Raw genomic sequence first — 23,737 nt, forward strand, 5'->3', positions numbered from 1 at the left:
TCTTTTAGTTGTTTTTATGGTCCATTAACACTATCCCTTCCTGAAAGTGGCAGGACTACAACGGGTGCACCCTAGAGTTGAGGGAGGCCAGACAATTTTCAGGCCGCTCCACGAGGCCCTCCCCGCTACCCCTGCACTCCCTGGAGGCCTGAGGCTTCTTCACAGCACATCCGTGTGGAGTTTGTATGTTCTCCCTGTGTTTGCGTGGGTTTACTCCGGGTGCTCCGGTTTCCTCCCACACTCCAAAAACATACTGGTAGGTTAATTTGTAATTTGAAAAATCCAAAGAATAGGATAAGGAAAGATTGTATGGGGGTACTCTCATGGATTACAAAAAGATGACCAATCAATAGAAATATTTTCCTGTTAAATACAACTTTATTGAATAATTAAACATAAAAACCATCTAGTAGCGAAATATTAAAATAGGAATATAGAAGACATGTAGAACAGAAATATAACTGTTAAAATGGACAGAATAATGTCCAGCCACGATACTGCACTAGATTGAATCCATGACACAATCTAATCATAATCAATGTATGTGTCAGAGGGATAAACATATAAATTATTGTCCTTGTAATTTGATAATCACAATTATGGATTAGATGCTGTAAACCTGGGAGATAGTTGAAATGATAATATTTCCTCCCTATTTGGTTACATTACACACTACCCGTCCGTTTGCAGTTAGAAAGTAGAAACTGCTAAGGTGATAATGACTCAATGAGTTCAATTTTATTTATCATAGATTGAATATATTGTATTCTTCAGAAAGAGTCACACTTTACTTGATAATTTATGTTCTCAATAAAAACTTCTGAACAGACCCTCAGAAAGGAACTAATTGAGTCAAAAACTGTTCTCACTGTTAGTGATATAACGGCATTAGCGTGGATAGAGATAATTACTACATTAACACAGTGTCAATATATTGGAACACTGATGTTGTAGTACAGTACTTGATATAAGTGCTAATGATTGAACACCATTCTCAACTAATGATTTGCTCCGTCTAAATCTTCCACACACAGATCAATCCATGTAGTGTTATAACGGAGGTTACTCTCGTAGTAACAGTCCAGCACAGTGATTGCGTGGTTTTCCTCCGGGTGCTCCGGTTTCCTCCCACACTCCAAAAACATACTGGTAGGTTAATTGTCTGCTAACAAAATTGACCCTAGTCTGTGTGGCTGTCTGTGTGTGTGTGTGTGTGTGTGTGTGTGTACACTTAAGTGTATCATGCACACCAACCCATAAGGCAGATAAAGAGTTGCTTTTGTGCAATTTGCGTAGTATTCCGCACGGATCTAAAGACGGGATGCAATTTACACTTACGTTTTCAGTGTAAATTGCATCCAACTTTACATAAGGCCCTTTGTCTTCCATTGCATGGTATAAACTGTACATGGTTTCGTTGGCTGAAATGAATACAGTTTTTTTTATTTTATTTGTTTGTCAAACATTTCGATAATAACAGTTGGTAACCAGGTATCAATTTCAGAACTGACCACAAGGTGGCGCACTGCTGCTTTACAAAGTCACAGTCACTAAATATTCATGGTGCCGTCCAGTCACAGTTTGTGCAGACAATTAGCGTCTATTCATAAAATACAAAAGTTGAACTTGCACCTAAAATTTTTCAAAAGCATTCACATTCACTAGCTTCAGGCATTTATTAAAGTTATTCATATGTCAAATGCCGTTATAATTTGATTCCCCCTTTTCCACAAGTGTATTAACAGTATAAGCTTTGTTAATTTAACAATAACATTTCCTTAAAACATGAAAGGGAACCATTGAAATGTTCGATCTGTCCATTGTTTGCCACGAAAAGTCCCTGCTCGCTAAAAAATACTTTTTAGTTTTCATTTTTATTATTAATGGCACTTTTGTTTCTCTAGGTTTAACACATCTGCTGTTAGCACATTTTATTGTCTTGTTCTTCCCACTGTTGTTGTTTTACCCTGGCTATTGTTTGGTACATACGCAGAACACAGTAATTGGTGAAGTCAATATGGAGCAAGGATTTACATTTTTTAATAATGAACCTATAATGTTCAAACAAAACTGGAGAATCAATTAAGACAGACGATCTATTACTACTCATAGCCTCCAAAATAATTGACAAGTGCACCATTTATGTTGATTGTATTTTGTGCTTTAAATACAACATAAGACACATAGTGAAAAGGAATGTATAAAGCATTTTATGCATTCATGATTATTTATGCTACTATAATCAATCTGTCTCCTTTCACCCATATGCTGCCAGTCAGGTTGAGGGCAGCAATATTGAAGCTGTAATTTTTGTCAGGGAATTTAACTATTTTCACCCAAATTGCCCGTGAAACCACTCCACAGGATAAATGTATTAAAATAAGGATTTTTCGGCGACTTTGCAGGTGGAAATTTAAAAAGGCAATGAGGTATATTTACTAAACTGCTGGTTTGAAAAAGTAGAGATGTTGCCTATAGCAACCAATCAGATTTGAGGTATCATTTTGTAGAATGTACTAAATAAATGATAACTAGAATCTGGTCGGTGATTGGTCAGAAAATATTAACCAGTGTGACCAACGAAATGAAACGATGACCGGCACTTTGGGACGACTTTAGATCATTGTGTCACTATACACACTCACACGATATCTGACCAAATGGTCGGATGTCGACTGATTGGTGGTTTTTCCTGCAATCATCGGGCCAGTGTGTACTTAGCCTTACACAGTTGAATTAGAGCTCCCTGGAGCTGAGCTAACTTAACACCTTACTGTGCGTCACTGGAATAACTTTGCTAGCAAAGTAGTGCTCCTGCAGAAAAAAACACATTTTTGATAGGTCTCTGTGTACTTGAAATTTACACTTGCTATCAGCACTGGTACACTGACAGATGATACAACGATCAACACCGTTTGTCATAAAATAACTAAAGTATTAGCAGGCCCAGTGCTTACTAGATTATTTCAATTTCAAATAAAAGACACAGATAAAAGTGATTGCAGAGTAAAGGGCAACTAAGAGGTACAACTAACGTATATTTGCTGTATTAGTGTCCAGTGGGGCAGAGAAGCAACATGTGATATTGGGACAGCGATCCACATGGACTACACTGACTTGAAAGTTGGTAATGGAATGCAGAGGTGATTTCTTAAACAGGCAGTAAAGTCACTACAGGTGCCAGGTACATACCTGGGGCTATAAAGATCTGGCAATGCCAGCACGCAGTTGCCAGATTATTGTGTTTTTCTGAGCAGTATAGAGCATGTGTGATTGCGAAATTCCCATGTACCTGACCTTGGCTATACCTCTAACCAATATCTGTCCACCGCCTGCATATCAGAACTTGGCTATACCTCTGCCCATCGTTTGTCCGCCCCTTGTGTGCCAGTCCTTGGGTGCTAGACCTTGGTTATATCTCTGACTATCACTATTTACTGCCGTTATTTGTTAACTGTGCATCTGAATCCTTATTTCTGCTTGTACCTGTGAATCATTCATATTGGACTCTGCCCTCTGCTTTATTCCTCACATCCAAACTCTCGCCCAGTCCTATCGATTAAAACATTGCCAGAATACGCTCTTTTCTTACTCAACATGCTACCAAAACTCTTATCCGTTCTCTCATCATCTCCCATCTTGACTACTGCAATCTCCTGCTATCTAGCATTCCTGACACCCATATATCCACACTTCAATCCATCCTAAATGCTGCTGCAAAACTGATCTTCCTCTCTCACTGCTCCACATCTGCTGCACCACTTTGCAAATCCCTTCACTGGCTCCCTGTGTCCTCCAGAATCCAATTCAAATTACTCACCCTTATCTACAAAGCCCTCAAAAACACCACCCCTCATACATCTCAAATCTCATATCAAAATACTCTCCTTCCCGCCCTCTTAGATCAACCTCTGACCTGCGCCTTGTCTTGTCTCTGGTTACCACCTCTCACTCCCGCCTACAAGACTTCTCCTGTGCTGCTCCCCACTTATGGAATTCCCTACCACGCTCAATCAGTCTCTCCCACAGCCTTCAAATCTTTAGACATTCTCTAAAACCCATCTCTTTATTAGAACTTACCTTATCCCTGATGATACTGCTCACACTAATGCACCCTCACAACTGTCCCAAACTCCACTCTGAGCCAAACTCGCTCCTCTTGTTTCAGGTGTGCCCTCTACCACTTAGAATGAGCAGGGCCCTCCATACCCTTAGTTTTCATGTCTGTATTTATTTTGTCTACCTTGTATGTCCCTGTTTTATGTATGTCCTGTTTTCCCTACTGTGCGGCGCTCTGGAGCACTATGGCACCTTACACATCTACAATAATGATATGAATAATAATTAGACTCCTGTACAGTAACTACCATAAAGATATCTGTGTTTCATGCAACCTGGCTGTAGAGCTGACCACCGTCTCAGGCCAACTCCATTCTCTGGACCAGATATCCCTTTTGTTCTATGAACACATTACATTTTATACATCACTATCAAGTTCTGTACAGATATTTTGCTCTAGGTATCGTGGCCTCCAGTCACCGGTGTCTTTTTATCTTAGATGACACTAGATTGTGACACAGTCCCTATTTGGCTATATCTCTGTAAGAGTGGGTGAGAGTATGCTTCCTACCTTTCCCCCTAGGCTCTGTCCCTTGTTTCATTGTGTGACCTTGCAGACTACTGACCATTAAAAATGCATATATTTGTTAGCCATAATATTCCCCGGATTTGTAATTTTATCCACAGTAACACTTTGAAAGTCCCAGCACTAATAGTTACCACACTTATTTTTTCAAAGTAATTACATCAGTAAGAGGACAAGGCAGAGTGACGTGTGAGGAGTGGGCTCTACCATGCCGCCTGTTCCGCAAATCAAGTCTCCTGGGTGAATGAATCCCAGGTTAGGGAGTATATGGATAAGGGACAGGAGCATTCCAGTTTTGAAAAGGAAATGCCCTTTAATGCCACATGTTGACCTGTTTTGACTTGTCCCTCTGTCTTATGATCTGCCTTGTGTCTCTGTGTGTTTATTACCCTGCAGTACCTGTGATCCTCCAGAGGTGCTGCTGTTCTGCCTTTTCCACTACCAGGGGTTAACTAGCACAGCTAGTTAATCATGCACACCTGACTGTGTCTTATATATGCCGGCCTATCCCAGTATCCTTTGCTGGTCATTGATGTTCCTGAGTCTGTTTATGTTTGTACCCTGCATCACTGCCTGCTTTCTCTGTTTCTGTTGATATCCATGCTTAGCCAGCCCCTGCTTCCTTGTACAGCATTAATCAATCACCTGTATCTCTCCTGGAGGTAAGTTGACAATTGCATTACTCCTTCTATCTGCTTTTCTTTAAAGTCTGATTCTATTCTGAACCGGTCTGTGTTCATTGCATCCTGGATATTTTTCTCTGTAATAAACAGTTCAATGTTTTTCATCATATTGCTGGCTCCGTGGCAAGACCCAGTTTGTGGAACAGTTTCGTAACACTCTACAGCTCCATACTGGATTTGAGGAGCTTTGAGAGAACTTGACTTTTAACTTTACTATAGCGCCCCATTTGGCTGCTAGGTATTTGTGTCTTTTTAATGCAACCTCTTGCTTGGGTTTATTTTTTTTGGTACTAATTATATTTGTGATCCAGACCCTCCCAGATGTAGACTATATTTCCCCCTTGAGCCTGATATAATAATTACTTTTTCTAGGATAAATATTAAAGCATTTTAAATACCTTAATTACAGGCCCGGCGCCAGCAGTCACTCTGGTGTTTGGCAGCGTAAAACTTAGATCATGTTCTTTTTAAATAAATATTGTTATTTTTCATTGTTTTCATTCTTTTCTTCCCTCCTATGGGAAAATATCCCCCTGGAGTGCAATAAAAAATACTACAATAAGTTGTCTCCTCTTATCCAAACAAAGGTGTCTATCATTCAACAACAAGGCGAAAAAGCTGAAACAAAAAAATGAACAGTTATATAACAAACTGTATAATAAGTTATAGGATGTTGATAGAAAAAGGAGTATCACTAAAAAACATACTGAAGTGTTTTATTTTCTGACTACAGCCATTCCCTGTATAGGTAAATGGCTTAATACAGAGAATGACTTTCTTTGGCAATGAGTACAGTCTAATAGCCTGTAGGCGTCATTGTTGCTGTTCCCATCAATGCATAGGTTTATTGTTAACAACAGCAACAGTGCCACATACTGACGAAAACGTGGTACTTCGCTTTATCCAATAACATCATCATCATCATCATCAACATTTATTTATATAGCGCCAGAAGATTCTGTAGTGCTTTACAATTGGGAACAAACATTAATAAGACAATACTGGGTAATACATACATACAGAGAGGTAAGGGGGCCCTTACAATCTCTTCATTAATTATTACAGTTCACTTAGCGCCTATATTACTGCAGTTCTCCTATTACCTACACATAGTATAAGCAGCTATTTTGTGTATTGAACACAAGGGGCCTGTGTGATGTCAATGGAGTTTCGTGAACTGTAATCTCATACATAATGTTCCAGCTTCAGGGATGTCTGTGGTTCCTAAACAAACAACAGGCTGCGTTCTCACGAATATTGGGTCAGTCTCGGTTATGTGACCAGACCCTAGAAAGTTTATTGGCTGTATTCTCATAAGAATTTTTTAGCTGCCTTCATATTATGGGCCTGATGTAGAGTTGGGTGCAGTTTACACTGAAATCACAAGTGTATATTGCATCCCGTAATTTACACGGTATTCCAAGTAGCACAGATCTGTAGACTATGCAAACTGCACACTCACATCTCTTTATCTGGCTTATGGGCCGGTGTGCATGATGCATTTCATCATCGTCATTTATTTATGTAGCGCCACTAATTCCGCAGCGCTGTACAGAGAACTCACTCACATCAGTCCCTGCCCCATTGGAGCTTACAGTCTTAATTCCCTAACACACACACACACACACACACACACAGACTAGGGTCAATTTAGATAGCAGCCATTTAACCTACCAGTATGTTTTTGGAATGTGGGAGGAAACCGGAGCACCCGGAGGAAACCCGGGGGAGAACATACAAACTCCACACAGATAAGGCCATGGTTGGGAATCGAACTCATGACCCGAGTGCTGTGAGGCAGATGTGCTAACCACTGAGCCACTGTGCTGCCTTAACACTTAAGTGTGTTAATCAGAGCAGCTCTGTAAACATGGGAAGGCTGGCAAATTTTAGCGGGGGGCAAGACTCAGCTCAGCAGCCTATTAGGAACATTTTAAAGGAAAAAAATGTAGATGACCCAGCCCAAGGTAGTCCCCTATGGGACCAACCTGAGGGGGGGGGGGGGCATGCCCCCTCCAGCCCAGCCTGACCCTGGTTGTATATCTGATAAATGTAGAAATAAATTAATATGGAAGAAAAAATGTGCTTCCCCATCCCCCCCCCTCCAAACAGCACTAGGGTTGGTTATGCTGTTTGGAAGGGGTGCACATCTTTATTTTAAAATGTAATTATATTTTTAATTCTATTTTTTAATACTGCAAGGTATGTTGCACCAGCAGAAAGCACCCGCAAATGATACATCTCCTAGAGACCTGTCTGTGGCTGCTTTCAACTCAGCATAGCATGTAAAATGCATGAACCCGCCTTTACATTGCTACACTCACCCACTACCTTCCCTGTTCCACCTCTCTAAGCGCAGAGAGGGTGCAAGAGGGAGCACTTTTAGCCAAGGATCCGTTCACTTTGCACTCCGACTGAGACAGATCCTTGGCTAAAAGTGCTTTTTGCACTCATAAGTTGGTCTTGCATCCAACGCTACATCAGGCCCCATGTAAGCAAGCAGTGGACTGAAAAATATACTCTATTGCTATAGCGATTCCTTCATTTCAATCTGCAGAAAGACAGTTTTTTTCACTTTTTTAAATAAGATTCTTCCATTATAAAGCAATGGGTTACAGAAAACCATTTCATTGAAAGCATAATGATCTGAGAACTCAGTAACAGGTGACTTGACGCAGCAGAGGGGTCGGTCTGACATTCTGCAAACCACACTCACATACAGTCATTTAAAGGTTAATAAGCTACGCCACTGTTATCACTGTGGAATTATTATTGGGCAATGGTAGGCTTATTTACTAAAAGTGTGTGTTCGGGATGCTCAGAGTTATTCATTTTTCCTTCATCCACATGTCTATTAAATAATCTGTACTTATACATTTGAAGGCTGACTTACTAAACCACACAGCTTTCAACAGATAGCTAGATCTGTGTTTGCCTCCTTCCTGTCCAATTAGGTGAGAAAATGGCTATTTTCAAGCATTTGAGTGGTCAGGAATGAGGGATACTTGGATCTGCCAGGCTGGTGGAAAATTCAGCCTTTGTGAAATAATCCCCTTCGTAGAGTCTGCCTAGTACATTGGCTCTCTCTGTCTGTCAACACAGGTGACACACCAGTAAATATTGCACTGTTGAAATACAGTCATAATTAATAAGTCAATGTGAATTACAGCCCATTTGTTTCATTTACAGTTAAAATATACATTCTTAGCTTACTTTCAGAGTTTAGACTTGTTTCCCAATCTTTTTTGTGACATACAATTGTCGTAATATTGGGAATCCTACTGGTCAAGAAAAAACAATGTCCTAGTTCATTTACAAATATTAATTATTACATTTATGTGAACATATTAAGAACAATACAGGATATTGATAATTTTGTAAATTTTGGTTATTTTGACATTTTTAAATTAAATTTGTCTTATGTTTAAGGGCTGTCTGGCTATTATATTGAAAAATGATATCCAAAAAAACAAAACAAAACAATCTAGACTTTACTTACACGAGCACAGAACTATGAGTAAGTGTTGCTGGTATTGGTGATTTTTAGAGACTCCTGGTCATTTGGGCTCTATGCTATCGCCTGACATTGGCTCTGATGTGTGGATTTGTGTGCTTGTGGTAGAGAATTTAAATTGTAAGCACCGTTTGGAGCAGTGTTTGATGTCCCCAAATCCAGTTTCCTGTTTGTATAGTGCTTTTGACTAGGTTGACACCAAATAAATAAAGGTTAAAGCAAGTTATTACATATATTTCACTTTTAAAAGTACATTATATTATAGATTTAAATTACAGGAAATACTAAGGAACATTTCATGTATGTGATTCCATGTTGGTGTTAAGTAATTTATGTATGGAGGGTAATCTGTGTACATTCACATAAATGTAAGATTGACAAATTTCCTTTTATTTTTTTAGGGTTCAAAATAAAATACTTACAATTACTAAAATGACAAAAAAATTAAAGCGTAGATATAGATTTGCAGCCAGAGGTTATACGGCTGTCATTTATAGTAGGACATAGCTAGATGATCAGCTGTATATATGTGCGTGTATATGTATGTATACTATATATGTATAATATATATATATATATATATATATATATATATATATATATATATATATATATATATATATATATATTAGTGCTCTTTGTGTTTTTCAGCTGCAATGTATTAGAGGTAAAATCACAATATTTCTATGTATGCCATTTCAAGACTAAGCTGTAGGTGGGGCTATTTACTATTGCTGTTTGTGGACAGACTTTCCCTGTCTAACTTATTTTCCATTGACACACAAGTACATATTCTTGCCTATAGTATATAACAAGTTACTGCACCTTACTGACAATGCCCTACTGCTGGTTGTTTTACAATAACTTTTAAAAACTGCATCTGCCTCCATTGTGTGCTATTGTGGTCGGTTGCTAACTTAAAAAAATGCCAATTTTACTTATATTTTTATATATGGTTTTTCCTCCAAACAGCAGAATGCTAATTCTGCTCTGATCCATTCGTGCGCTTTCATAAATCGCTAAAAGGTAAATGTTTGCAAACCAGTATAAAAGAAAAGTATGCTTTGTGACATTTACTCTGAGCAATCAAATATACAAGAGGGAAATTTAATGACGGTTTAAAGTGTGTGGTCGGTCCTAATTTCTGGCAGCTGCTGAAATCATTCTCTTACACATTAGAATTATCCAGAATTGTTATTATACAGATGCAGAACTATTATTTTACTTAATAAAATGACAATGTTTGTATTAATATCTTCCTTCCATATTACATTTCCTTTGAATGTTGATGCAAAGAGCTTTTCTAAATCGATGTATGTAATAAGCGGTATATGGGGTATTAAATCACAGAACTCCGTTCAGATCTATCCTAATGCACGTTATCTGGATTATGGGATATAGAGCAATGAAAGATTCCAGCTGTTTTTTTTTTATCCCCCTTCCAATCCACTTCTTAATTAAGTGGCTGTAATTATAGATTATGTTGATTTTGGGATACAAACGATTTTAGCATTAAGATTTGATTATATGAAATATGTGTTTTAGGTACGTTGCAAATTACTTTTACTCAAGCTCTTTTTTAAATAGAAGTCACTAAAGAGTGAGACTATTTGTGTAGATTTGATACATTGTTGCCCTACTTATGTTTTTTTGTTGCAAATAAAATGTTTGATACAAAGTTGTAACATAAGACAACACAAACAGACACACAATGCTTATAAGTATATATTTATGACACAACGCCATAAGTATCCTGTGTCTTTTGTTACAAATAGATGTTTAAGATAAAAAAAATACTTCTATATATACAATATATACAACAGTTTTAATTCAAAATCGCAAGTGTATCATTCAGTTGACTACAACACTTTGATCTTGGGTGGCTGAGGTAGTAATTAGTTGCCTTCAAACAGTATTTTTTTTTCTACCAGATATAAATCAATTGTTGCAGACACTAAATTTAGGACATGGAAACGAACTTTTGATAGTGCGGCTGTCCAATCACTTCACTAGCCCTAGAATATCCTGCTGTTTGGAAGTTGCGCTAATACGGAAATATATGCGTATATATATATTGTTTAATTTTAATGTTTTTCGCTTAATTAAGTTGACATGATTCCAATGCAAATAATCGCTGGAATCTCCTCACATAATGCAAATGATGCAATTGCAAATGATCCAAAAGTGTGGCGTCAGCTTAGTCGCGCAATTGTCGTGTAGCAACTGCGCAAATGATAAAACTTGCGGTAATTTCGGTAAATGCAAGAATAGGAAGCTCTACCAACCTGCACTCATTTTCAACCAACAAGCGATGCTCCATACCACTGATGAAATGTGCAAACATTAATCAGATACTGAGGGAAGCTGTTGATTTTAGCCAGGGGTAAAGAAAATGTTGCTATCACGATTTGGTGGGTACTATAGTCGCTGCCAGCTGCTCTGGCCTTGTTGCATGGTATTAGAGATGGGGATCTTGTCCATAAAGACTCACACCTGTTACAGTGTAGGAATAAAGTACAATTTCTCCCTGGAGTTTCTCACACCACGGGACGCATTACAAGCCTAGCACATGCTCCCCCCAGAAATAGGACCCATAACTCTCTGTGGGGTAGTCAGTCTGGACTCAGAGCACAGCAGGGTCGCAGAGCATAGATACCACCGACCACGCCGCCTCATGCACTGTTAAGTCGAGGTTTACAGATAAAATATACGTTGACAATTTGCAGAGACAATATAGCGCTGGATTCAGGCGCAAAGAGAACGCACAAGCTCAGCAAGTCCAATGCCCCCTATCGTGAAGTACAAAAGTAGAACAAGAATAATTACTACAAGTAGATTTATCCATGTTAATAGTAATATATCAAATCCTACCATGCAAATAACCCAAGATGTTCAAATATCCGCATCATGAATGATTATATACAAATACAAATCCTATACACTATTTTACAAGTATAAAGAGAGAATGAATGGATCATTACATCTAAATAGTCAAATCCCTCGCCCCTTCTTGTGATTCACATTGTGACCTCTTGAGCATTACATTTTCTCGTATTAATGTGGTTTTGAGTTGTTTTTAAACGAACAAATCATACGGGGTTTTTTTTTCAACATCAAATGACATCTCCCAAGTCAGCTGGAGCGCTCCATCTAATTGCAAACGGTCTGTCGGAGAACCGCTCTACTAGCCAAGCCACATGTCCTCAATATCATGATCTTGTAAAATATAGATTTTCTACAAATATATAACTGTCGTGTTATTTTACCTTATTAAATAAAAAAAAAAGTTTTTTCCCTCAAATATACAGCTGCATTACTCATTAACTAATTATTCTTGTCAAAAATTTTCGAGTATACAATATATATGTGTGTGCGTATGTATATGTGTGTGTATATATATATATATATATATATATATATACACACATATATATTATCTCCATCCTTCATAAGGTTATATTGCATTATTTGTTGCGCAAAATATTGCGCTAAGTATCTGCAATTGCGTCATGTGTTTATTGACCCAGTGCACAATACAGATCATTCTAATTTTTCCTGCTCTAGTTAGACACCCGAGTTACGTGGGCATACGTATAGATCTATAAAATCACTGCAGAGAATGGTACATGCAGGCTTAATGAGTCGTTTTATGTGGCCCATTTCTGCATGGCTCATTACAGATTACACTAATCTGTGTGCACAGTGCAGGAGGTTGCAGGGTAGGCCTGCACAGAATGGCAAAGGCCAAAAAAAATCTATAAATCCTAATTAAAAGGTTACTGTATGGGTAAGAAATAAATATACATCAGCCCAGAGGAGTTATGACAGTGACTGCATGCTAGTCTGATTCGGTGTAGAGAGGACCCTTTGTGCAGATACACATGTCACACAAACGTTTTCTCTTGGCTGATCTGAGAGTTTGTGTGATAAGCGATTTAAACATTCCTAGAGAGAGGGAGAGATCTAGCATATTTTGCTAATGGCTAACAATTAAGTGCATGTGATGAATGTGGGCAGATATATGTAATTTCTGTGCCAGTAAACATGTACTTTTAACAAGATTAATGCTATAAAAATATGTAATGTTTCAAATATTGATGTGCTCATTTGGAACCAATGAGAGAAGCCACTGTACAGAAAATGGACAAATATAATGAATGCCATATTTGCACAACAAAGCAATACAAAACACCTATGTCGATAACAATGTAATGCAGATCTATCCTCAATAACAACATAAAATACATCTATGCTCAATATAAAATATTTCTGTCCCACCTACTAAAGCAGATATCAGTAGAGTACCAATATGCATACTCGCATCATAAGATACATGGAAATAAATGTGGAGATCAGATGCAATGGACAAACTTCTAGGATCCCAAATAGAAGCCAGGAAAAAAAAATAGCCTTGCAAACTTGTTTTTATAATTCGTATACTTCAAAGGGGAAGATCTTATATCTCAATAGTAAGATGCATGTTTTATGAACAACATAAAAAAAACTGTATACGGTTTGTCAAACAAACAAAAGAATAACACATATGAGCACAAGACAAAGTCCAATTTTTACACACCTATTTAAAAAAAATAAAGTATGTTTATGCATCAAAAATACACACAAACATACATAATAAAAGCATGCATGCACAACTTGCTAAATGACATACATTTGTAAAATAAATCCGAATGTGCAGCTATTCACAACAATGCTATTGCGCTTATTTGTATAGTAACCATTCATCGACGTGTTTTTTGGGATGATTATGGTTGAAATACAACCCCCCATTCTCGGTGGCAGTTACACCACACGGAGATCAGAACATCTGCCAGAGGGTACAGATTGATACAATTAAGTAATGTTGCAGTTTGTAGATGCAGTTGAGAGCTACTCTGCATTTTAAACATCTGCTCTTCTCACTCAGACACAAATATTAGGATGTCAGAGTAATTACAGCACAGACATATAGAAAACCTTCATAGTTATCTTGTATTATAGTAGCAATGTATTTCACATCCTTAAATCAGAATAGTGCATTAACCCAATTTTACTGACTTTTCGATCCCTTTTCTGATTAGACTCGGACCTTCTTTTTAACGTATGTTAATATTATGACCATAATGATAATATTGTAATACTCCATTGACTTCATCAACAGATGTCAAAGTTGTTGCATAGGTTTGCAGTAAATGTTTCGTTCGCTGGAATACAATAAAGCAAACTTAAAAACTGATTGACTATTCTATATTTTGTTTAAACATTTATACAATTTTGATAAACACTCAGAAATTCGACTTACAACCCAGATAATTATTTCTGACATATTTCGTTTACAAGGTAACTATATTTAACTGGTTTTAACTTATTTAACAATTGGTTGTATTGATCATGAATATTTAAATGTACGAAAATGTATTTTTCTTCTTATAAATACTTACGGTATCCAAACAGACGTTGGTTTTATTCCGACGACCCTGGCACCTTGTGTTAGAGTAAATTAAAATAAAAAGCAGTATAGAATTATTTAACAAAATGCCTAACACAGAATAACGATTATCCATAGTAATGAAAAAAAAAAGTTCTAAGAACCGAGGTATTGTTCTAGGAAAGAAGGAGTTTTTTGTTGCAGTCACTACATCCTAAATATACTGGCATTAGTCCAAATTGCAAATGGTAAATAAGGATAATTTAATGAGATGATGTGCTTTAATTAGGATAAATTGTTTAACCCATCTACATATGAGTCGGTTTGGACTTCAGTAGATATTTTGCTCTTTTTAATGAAAATTTAAATAAAAAAGCTCTAAAATATTTAAGCCTCGAATTTAAATCCATGATGTGATTCCTAGCCTGGGCATTAAAAGGTGTCAACTAGCTCACATCAGGTTAGAGAGACAGAGGTAGGATCCCTAGTAGAGGTGACGTCGTGCACACGTGACAGGGCTGGCAGTACAAATGCTGAGTGAGCAGTGGGAAGGGCAGCAGTATCAGGCTGAGAGTGCTTCTGGGTGCATCGACTTATTTTATTTTTTTTGGTTACTGAGGAGTTCCTACTTTTTAAAGGGGGTAAGGAGGAGGAGATGAGGGGGTGTCAGGATCTGAGCTGGTGAATGCTGCCCCCCACCCCCCTACCACCTTTACAATTTAGGAGAATTTTGCCACTGATTTTTGCTGTGGGTAACAGAGGATCCCATTCAGAGTTGTTCCACTAGGGGGGTCCTGGAGTTTGGATTGGGAGTAGACGAGGACTTCCTGCTCTCATTACGATGACTTTGGGAACTGAGATGTCTGATAACTCCCTGCTCTCTGAAGACACCGACATCGATGTGGTCGGTGACATGAACGTGAAGGATGGGAAGTACTCCGACTACCAGTCTGACATCGATTCGGACGACAATATCTCCAGGACGCACAGAGAGGACGCAGCCTCCCCGGACCTCTCCTCTGGTTCTGACTCCAACCAAAGAGGGGTGGACAAGAACCCCAAAAACACCCTGGTGAAGCCCCCCTACTCCTACATCGCCCTGATTACTATGGCTATACTGCAGAGCCCCAAAAAGAGACTGACTCTGAGTGAGATCTGCGAGTTTATCAGCAATCGGTTCCCTTATTACAGGGAAAAGTTCCCCGCCTGGCAGAATTCAATCAGGCACAACCTGTCTCTCAATGACTGCTTTGTCAAAATCCCCAGAGAGCCGGGAAACCCTGGCAAGGGCAACTACTGGACCCTGGACCCAGAGTCTGCAGACATGTTTGACAATGGGAGCTTCCTGCGCAGGAGGAAGAGGTTTAAGAGACAGCAGAGTACAGAGATCCTGAGGGACCCCGGTAGTTTCATGCCAGCATTTGGATATGGACCTTATGGCTACAACTATGGGCTCCAGCTGCAAAGCTATCACCAGCACCACCCAGGTGCCACCTTCTCCTTCCAACCCACGCATTGCCCTTTGCCCACACAGACGTCTGTGTTCTCCAGCCCTACTTTGCCCGGCTTCATAGGCAACGAACTATCGCGAAAGTCTTTCTATTCGCAGCTCAGTCCCACCTTGCCAATCATACAGACTCTAAAAACGGACTCACAGACAAGAACATCCTTCTCCATAGACAATATCATTGGGGGATCTGTTCAGCCATCTGCCCCAACCTCACCCTACACAGGCCAACCTGGGAGCCAGCCACAGGTCATTGCCATGTTAACCCCTTCCCTGGCTCCCATGCAAAACCATTTAAACTTGGCGCATGAAAATATGTTACAGACTGGACAGAACTTTTCCAGTAAAATCTCAAATCTTAACAGCTGTCATTTCTAATCAAACCCCCACCCCCCAAAAAAAATGTCTCAACCTGTGTATTTAAGGTAGGAATTTTTTTTTTTCAGTTGAACTTTTTTGACTTCGCCATCAGACCCCTCCAGATCTCACCTCCTGGTTTTGTTTCTTTTCAGAGAGCCTTATTAAAAGTCTATTTATAAAATGTATACATGTACAATGTTGGGTGTATATTACTGTTGATGCCACAGTTTATAACTGAACACATTATACAAATTCCATTGGGTCATAAACTGTTTTTCTACTGTGGAGATGTGGGTAAAATGACACCAGTTAACTCTTTAAATTGCCAAAGGTGATTGCAGCTCATTCGTCTCGGCCTCCAGTTAACTTGAGGCGTTCATGTATTTGCGATTAATGTACCAATGCCTACCCCCCCCCCCCCCCCTCCATTGAAATCGTTATTGATCTGCTGGCCAGCTCTTACCGAATCGAGTTCTGTGTAATAAGCACTGTTCCCAATTATCTCAGGATTTGTGTACACTTGTTCAATACGGCACGAATGGGCCCTTTGATGCAGAGAGCGCTTAAAATTGTAATTTCCAAACTATCGAATGGGGCAGAAAGAATAATTCGTTAGATCTCAAAAAAAAGGTATTTTTTTGTCTAATGGTGTGTTGTTGTGTATATGTAATTATGTATATAAATATATATATAGATCAGTTCTTAAAGGGGCGGCCACTTACACCCACGTTCACTGCCTGTGCATTCTCCTGTGTTTTAAAATTTTATTAATTCGCTTGTGAATAGAAACAAGATTGTCCATTCTTTGGTGAAAATCTAAATAAATGTTTGTGAATTCTACATTTTTTTGTCTATTTTCTGGAGATGGGGGAGGGATGTTATTAACAAAAACAACACAGATGTCGTTTGCTAGTATTTTAAATCTATATTTATTACAGGCAATGTCTATATTACATAAACAGCAGGTTTTTTTATTTTAATACTTAAATTACTGTCAATGAGACGGCCTTTCTTGCTATTCTTGGGATAATTAATGAGGTTCTAAGAAGGTAACAGAATGATAAATTGACTGTAAATACCTGATCTAAACACAGACGGAATCTGTTGCTGAAAGTGATAGCCAATATATTAGTGGCGATTACGGGCGAAATCTCTTTAATTAAAGACTCATTTACTAATAGCGCCCAATGAAATTTGAACTTAAAATAATTACTTGATCACTATATAAATGTAGGGTGGAAACATAACTTTTCATCACTCTTTAAGGATTGTTAATCAGAATGCTGACCACACAAGATGTGACGTAGTTTGTTTTTTACTCGCTGACACATAATTAATAATTGTTACAGTGTAAACTTAAATTGTGTGTGTGTGATTATATATATCTATATATCTATATATCTATATCTATATATATATATATATATATATATATATATATATATATATATATATATATATATATATATATACATATACATATAATCATTTAATCACTATGAAAACATAAATTGTGGATATTTTGTTCAGGTAACTTTTTTATTTTAACCAGGGTTTGATTTTTACATTTTATTATTCGACCAATACTATTATCAATGCAATTTATTTGGATTAAACAAACAAGCAAAATTTATTTCGGTCTTCTGGTAGGAAATTACTTCTACTATAGAATACACATACAGGGAGAAGTGTTTTTTTGCTATTGTTTTTTTTAAAACAATTGTTGGAAGACATTTATTGACTGAGAAGAAAATTTAAATTATAACTATTCCTTTGACAACATTATAAGGATTTAAATCAGTTTAACAGATCAATCCGGGATGGTGACGGTTTGTGTTAGTGTTTTGTTTTTTTGTTTTTTAATCTGTCCTAATCCTGACAAAGCCTGGTTTGAGTCTGTTGGTTATATGCTCCTAATACTCATCTCGCCCTCTCTAGTACCTCAGAGAGGGGTCGCACATCACACACACACACATTTTACTTTTGAAAAGAATTCTCCCCTCTCAGGCACTTGCTTATCCAACTTTCTACAAAGAGCTACAAGACTGAACATTTGCTAACACTGTGCAGACCAATACATCCATTTTTCCAGTTTACCGAGCACATTTTCTTGTACTGTTCTGTAAAATCCTTTTTATGTGCGGGAGGTGTCTGCTGGACGCTGAATCGCTGTATGGGGAGTTTTCATTAGCAGGGGGGGTCTGTTAATGAAGTCCTTTGAAGACTTTGACCCTGCTTTGAATGTTTTTTACTGCCCCATCCGACAGTGAAATAGTTAAAAGACCAGGCTTTATGTCTAATAATCATTAAGTGTAGCGACTCTTCTCAGAAAACTTAACCCTTTACGAACAGGACATTTATAGGATTAATGTCACTAGTGCTTTTAAATATGAGTAATAGAAAGTTTAACAAGTCGTTACTTGATTAGATAGCTTGCCATTGATTTTTCTCACCTCCAAAGATAATTTAGTGGGTTTGTAATTGGTACAATTGTAATTACAGGTGTCACTTTGTCACTAACTGGGCTCTGGTCACTGACGAATATAAAAAGTAGCAAAGTGAAAGTGTCTAGATCTCTAACTATCCCATAATCCATTTCTACCGCTCGTGAATAATACTAAGTCAGATCAATCAATCAATCTTTAACTTTGTACTGTTATTTTGTACTAAAATTCTAAATTAAGTCAGTCTTTCTTTTTAAAGGCTTGGATGTTTAATAAATCTTCCAGTACATACATCCATTGCATGTTTTCAGAGATATATCAGTCTTAAATAAATCTTATGGTTGCGTAGCATAGTGGGGATATAATTTGGTGAAAATGAAATAAAACTTTGTAGCCTGTTGTCTTTCTACAAAACCTGCAATTTATTGTTACCTTATTATTATTATTATTATTATTATTATTATTATTATTATTATTTTTGAATCTTATTTAGCTATAGTTCACAGGGCACAATAGACATTAGGAACAGTTGCCGTTTGCACGGTTTGTTTAACACAATGAAACCTCAGAAAATCTCTACTCCCTCCCAGTAATAACATGAGCCTTGGGAGTCTAGGACAGTTTAAATCCACATTAAGCACATTAACCTTTTCCCCTATCTCAGCACAGCAAATAAATCGCTGCTTATTTTATATAGTGAATAATAATTTAAGTCCAGAAAAAAAAACCACACACACCAGATAATTATTTTCATTATTCCTGCTCAGTCATGGCCTAACCTTAAGAACAAATTGGCATTATTAATTCTCCCTGCCAATGCATCCACGTTGTTTGATACGGTTTGCTTGCGGGGTGATACAAAATAGAATCTTCTACACCATGTATATTTGTAAATTCAGTTTCTTTCCTTCTAAACGATAACTTTATATACCTCACTCAATTATATTTTCGTTTATTAGTTGTTTTTTTTCTTTATAGAGATGAACTTTTCGCAATGTCAGTGACAGATGTATTTCATTTTATAAGTATTTTACTAAGATAAATATATTGAGAAAGCATAAAATGTGTCTTCTGAGATATTTTTTTTCTGAACCCATTTTCTACAATTATAAGTAACACGTGACAATCGGTCTTGTTATAAATATGTCCATAAGTTGTTCTCTTTGTACACTTGCACGTAATCGTGTTCACATTTAAATGCAATATACGTGGACATTTCTCTGTGGAGACATCCAGAAAGTAGCATAGGAAGACAACAAAACATGAGAATTTCAATGGTAGAGCCGTATGACCCTTCATTAATTGTGTGTGTGTGTGTGTGTGTGTGTGTGTGTGGGAATTTGGCGATCCCCCTTCGCAACGCTGTGACTTTAGACCCTAGATTGTGTGTACATGAAATCCGGTTTAATAATATACTCTTATAGCCGCGTTACTTTTGCGAGTAACGCGGGCAATTGAATATGCCCTATTCGCTGCGCTTTTCTCTAGTAGTTATCTGTAGTGATAACTTCAACTCTCTGTCAGTCCAATGCCCACTTTATATATGTCTTATGTATCATCCTAAGGAGGCTATAGATCTTGACACTGCCTGGAGATTTAAGTAACTAGAGCACTAAAATAAACTTTGTAAAGAACCGAGATCTTTAAATGTGTGAAGCAACTCTTCAGAATCCAACAGCTCAGACACTTTCCCTGGCTTGCAAAGAACTGAAGATAAACTCCAGAATTCCCAATGTTTTTCTAAGTGACCATTAGGCTTAAATGGGTGCTGGGATGTTCAGGCTGGGCTGTTGCATTGCTTGGAATGTCACAGGTGATGCTGTAGCGACATAATATCACTCCGCTGAGATCAATAAAACACTCAGGCCTTAAGACAAGGCACCCTTTGCGAATGTCTAAGCCTCCAATGTTTGTAGATTTATAAACGCCAGATAAAAATAGAACGCTTGATCCTAGCTGCAACTTGCTTTTAATTGCAGAAACTTAAATCAAGATGCTTTCTCTCTACTCGATGAGAGGATCAATGCAGAAGATGAATTTCAGTTTGCATCGCCATAAATTCCCTGCTTGGAGGAGTTAATTTTTTTATTGTATTTTTTCTTTTTACATTTTATTTGTGAGTTCATTTTTTTAAGGTGTCTATTTAAATTACCTTTCAAGTACTTGTTGCAAATGGAAGCTTTCTGACTAAACATTCGAGTTTCTGTATAATACATTTTTTAGAATGGATGTGATTTGTGCAAAAAAAAAAAGTAAATATTTATTTTCAAATTATAACTGGCACCTGAGACTCACAGCTTTTTCAGTCGGGTGTGTTAATTAACGGCAACTGACATTCATTATCTGGCATTATTCTGTCGAAAATTTAAGCGCTATAAAATTAATGATTTGCCAATTAAACTATTTTTTTATAGAGCATGTAAAAAAAAAAAATACCCAGGTACAATTTATTTATTTTTAAATCGGAGAAATGTCTAAAATCCCTATTACTTATGCCATAACTCATATAATTAAGTCTTTATTAAGAAATGGATAATTTACCAGTTATTAGGTTGAGTAAACGTCTTGTGGTATTTAGGCGATAACGTTCCTCCCCTGGAAGCGGACCAAAATGAAAATGCAATTTATTAAATGAATACATATTATAAGGTTTTGAAGGCGGTTAAGACCTATTATATATCTTTAGTGGCTCTGTAATTATATATCCTGATGGAATATGTAACAGTGTATAACTAGTTAGAGGTAATCTCATGTTTTCAAAACTTTGTGGGTGGTCGCCAGATTTTAATGCCTGCCAGTGGTCCTGGGAACTTGAGGGAAGGGGGCAATGTCTTGCCCAACAGTTAAAGGGTTAAGGCCACAAATTAAATGTGAGGACAGGTGCCATAGTGACACCTGGTGAATACTTTTGCTTTCATCCTTTCAGCTGTTTTTAGGCTCCTATAAACATTTGTCGCAACCTCTTATCAAACAATACATTGATTTATTAAATGTATTTACTTGAGGGAAGGCAACATTGTTCACAGTTGAGGTAGTATCAGATGATCACTTTCAACATCTTCAATATTTATTTATATAGCGCCAGCAGATTCCGTAGCGCTTTATAGTTGGGAACATTCAGTGATAAAACAATACTGGGTAATACAGACAGACAGAGAGGCAAGAAGGCCCTGCTTGCAAGATAATACACCGTAAGTGTTGTCATGGTTAAAAATAATTATACTATTTATTATTTTTATGATTTACCAACATATGGCTTAGAAGCCTTTGCTGAACTACAATTCCCAGCATGCACCGGACTTGTTGTTTCAATACAGCTAAAGAGCATTAGGTTGGCAAACTGTGAGTGGACAATGTGCTTTATATTGGAAATTCATTTTCTCATTTCAGTGTTTTTGATATTTTATTTTTCTAGTAATAGTTTCTCCCTGGTATAGAATAAAGCAGATTATCTTTAAACAATGACAACACACTTCCCAGTCTCCTGTGATCTGCTTTACAGTACACTTACACTTTCTGGAGCTAAACAATAGACAGACTCCTGTTTCTATTCAGTCTGTCTGATTTGGTTGAGTGTTCAGAGCCTCCTAACTCGATACTTTCCCTTCAGAGGGACCTGCACACAGGGCGGCTGAGTAATCTGCTCCCATCAGATCTTGCAGCCACAACTGATACATGACAAATGGCCACACTTCAAGTAACTTGTATCCATGTATATAGTAATAATGTAAGAACAGATCAGGTAGTCGCATTGTATTGTAAATATTATTTATCCTTTTGGCGAGGAAAAAAAACATTATTACTTTACGGTCTTTAAAAATATCTTTCATTGCTCAAAATACTCAAAAATATTTATATTGTGTGTATGTGCATATATAATATATATGTGTTATATATATATATATATATATATATATATATATATATATATATATATATATTTTCCATAAAGCCTCCACCCCTAGTTAACAAACCAGTCATGGTGTGAATTTTTGATGCACTTTTACATTCTGCTAATTAATAATAATAATAATAATAATAATAATAATAATAATAATAATAATAATACTGCAATAATGATACATAGGTAAAATAGCTGGCTGTGGTATTCACTTGTTAAGTACTTACATACTCAGCACTTAGGTATTTTCTATATATAAAATATATTTATTTAAATTATTTTACTTATATTATATTTGTATTACATTTATCGTAAATGTCTTTTATTGGCTTGAAGTATAGAAATGTGAGCTTGCACGTCTATGTACTGGCAGATGCCTGTGTTAGTCACCCCTCACCTACGCTAATACTGAATATTGAATAATTCATCTAGCGACAGGCAGATGTAGGTCTATTGCCCATCGCCTTGTCCTGGTCATTGATCCACCTCTGATCCGGCCCAGTAACTAAAACAACGATCTATTTAAATACATCGACAGGCTATTTTGTTAGTGTCAAATGTTGCATTGACCTGTTTAGGTTATGTAATTATAGTCGCCCTCTCTAACCCTTTACACTACTTAGAACCACCGAAGAGCGATTTTCCCTAGTGCAGCAGTATTAGGAAATAAATATATCTATCTATCTATCTATCTATCTATCTATCTATCTATCTATCTATCTATCTCTATGGAATGTCTACTACACACGATTGAAGTTCGTGGACGATCGGCCACAAAATAAAATATATAACTACTATTGTCTTTGAATAAACTGAATATAAGACCAGCTTTTATTTTGTCAGCAATGAATGACGTAATCAAACGCATCATCAGCCTCTGTTCTTTGTCATAAACGCAAAGACAGAACATACTACATGCTGTCAATTCCTTGAAAACTTGAATTAAAGATTTATTATGAGTCAATAATAGGATTTTTTTTAATTTTCTCCTTGTGATGTGTTCGTTTATTTACTTCCTTGGCCTGTCCTGTTGTTTGAAACACCCAATTGATGTTAATATAAGAAGACTGGTTTATACTTCAGCATTCAGGAATGAAAGCTACCTTCAGATATTTATCAGTTATGTGTGGGGCTTGGGTGTAGCAAAGAGCTGACCCCCCCCCCCCACCCCAGGTTAAGGCTTCACATAAAATAATAAAGTAAATATAATATCCCCAGATATATGCTGAGTGCATTTTGGAACAGAAAACCTAAACCT

The 23,737-nt window shown here is 37.2% G+C and overlaps 1 protein-coding gene across 1 annotated transcript; it reads left to right on the forward strand.

Moving 5' to 3' along the window:
- Window positions 1-14,838: 14,838 nt before the first annotated feature.
- LOC142100017 (forkhead box protein D2-like) lies at window positions 14,839-16,287 on the forward strand. The gene has a single exon (XM_075184017.1). It carries the CDS (start codon window positions 15,109-15,111, stop codon window positions 16,150-16,152), a length of 1,044 nt encoding a protein of 347 aa, XP_075040118.1. The 5' UTR covers window positions 14,839-15,108; the 3' UTR covers window positions 16,153-16,287.
- Window positions 16,288-23,737: the final 7,450 nt, after the last annotated feature.

This window comes from Mixophyes fleayi, chromosome 8 (assembly GCF_038048845.1).
Source record: "Mixophyes fleayi isolate aMixFle1 chromosome 8, aMixFle1.hap1, whole genome shotgun sequence".
Lineage (NCBI taxonomy): Eukaryota > Metazoa > Chordata > Amphibia > Anura > Limnodynastidae > Mixophyes > Mixophyes fleayi.

Excerpts from the sequence above, each read along its gene's own strand:
- LOC142100017 (XM_075184017.1), top strand. The coding sequence starts at position 15,109 with ATGACTTTGGGAACTGAGATGTCTGATAACTCCCTGCTCTCTGAAGAC.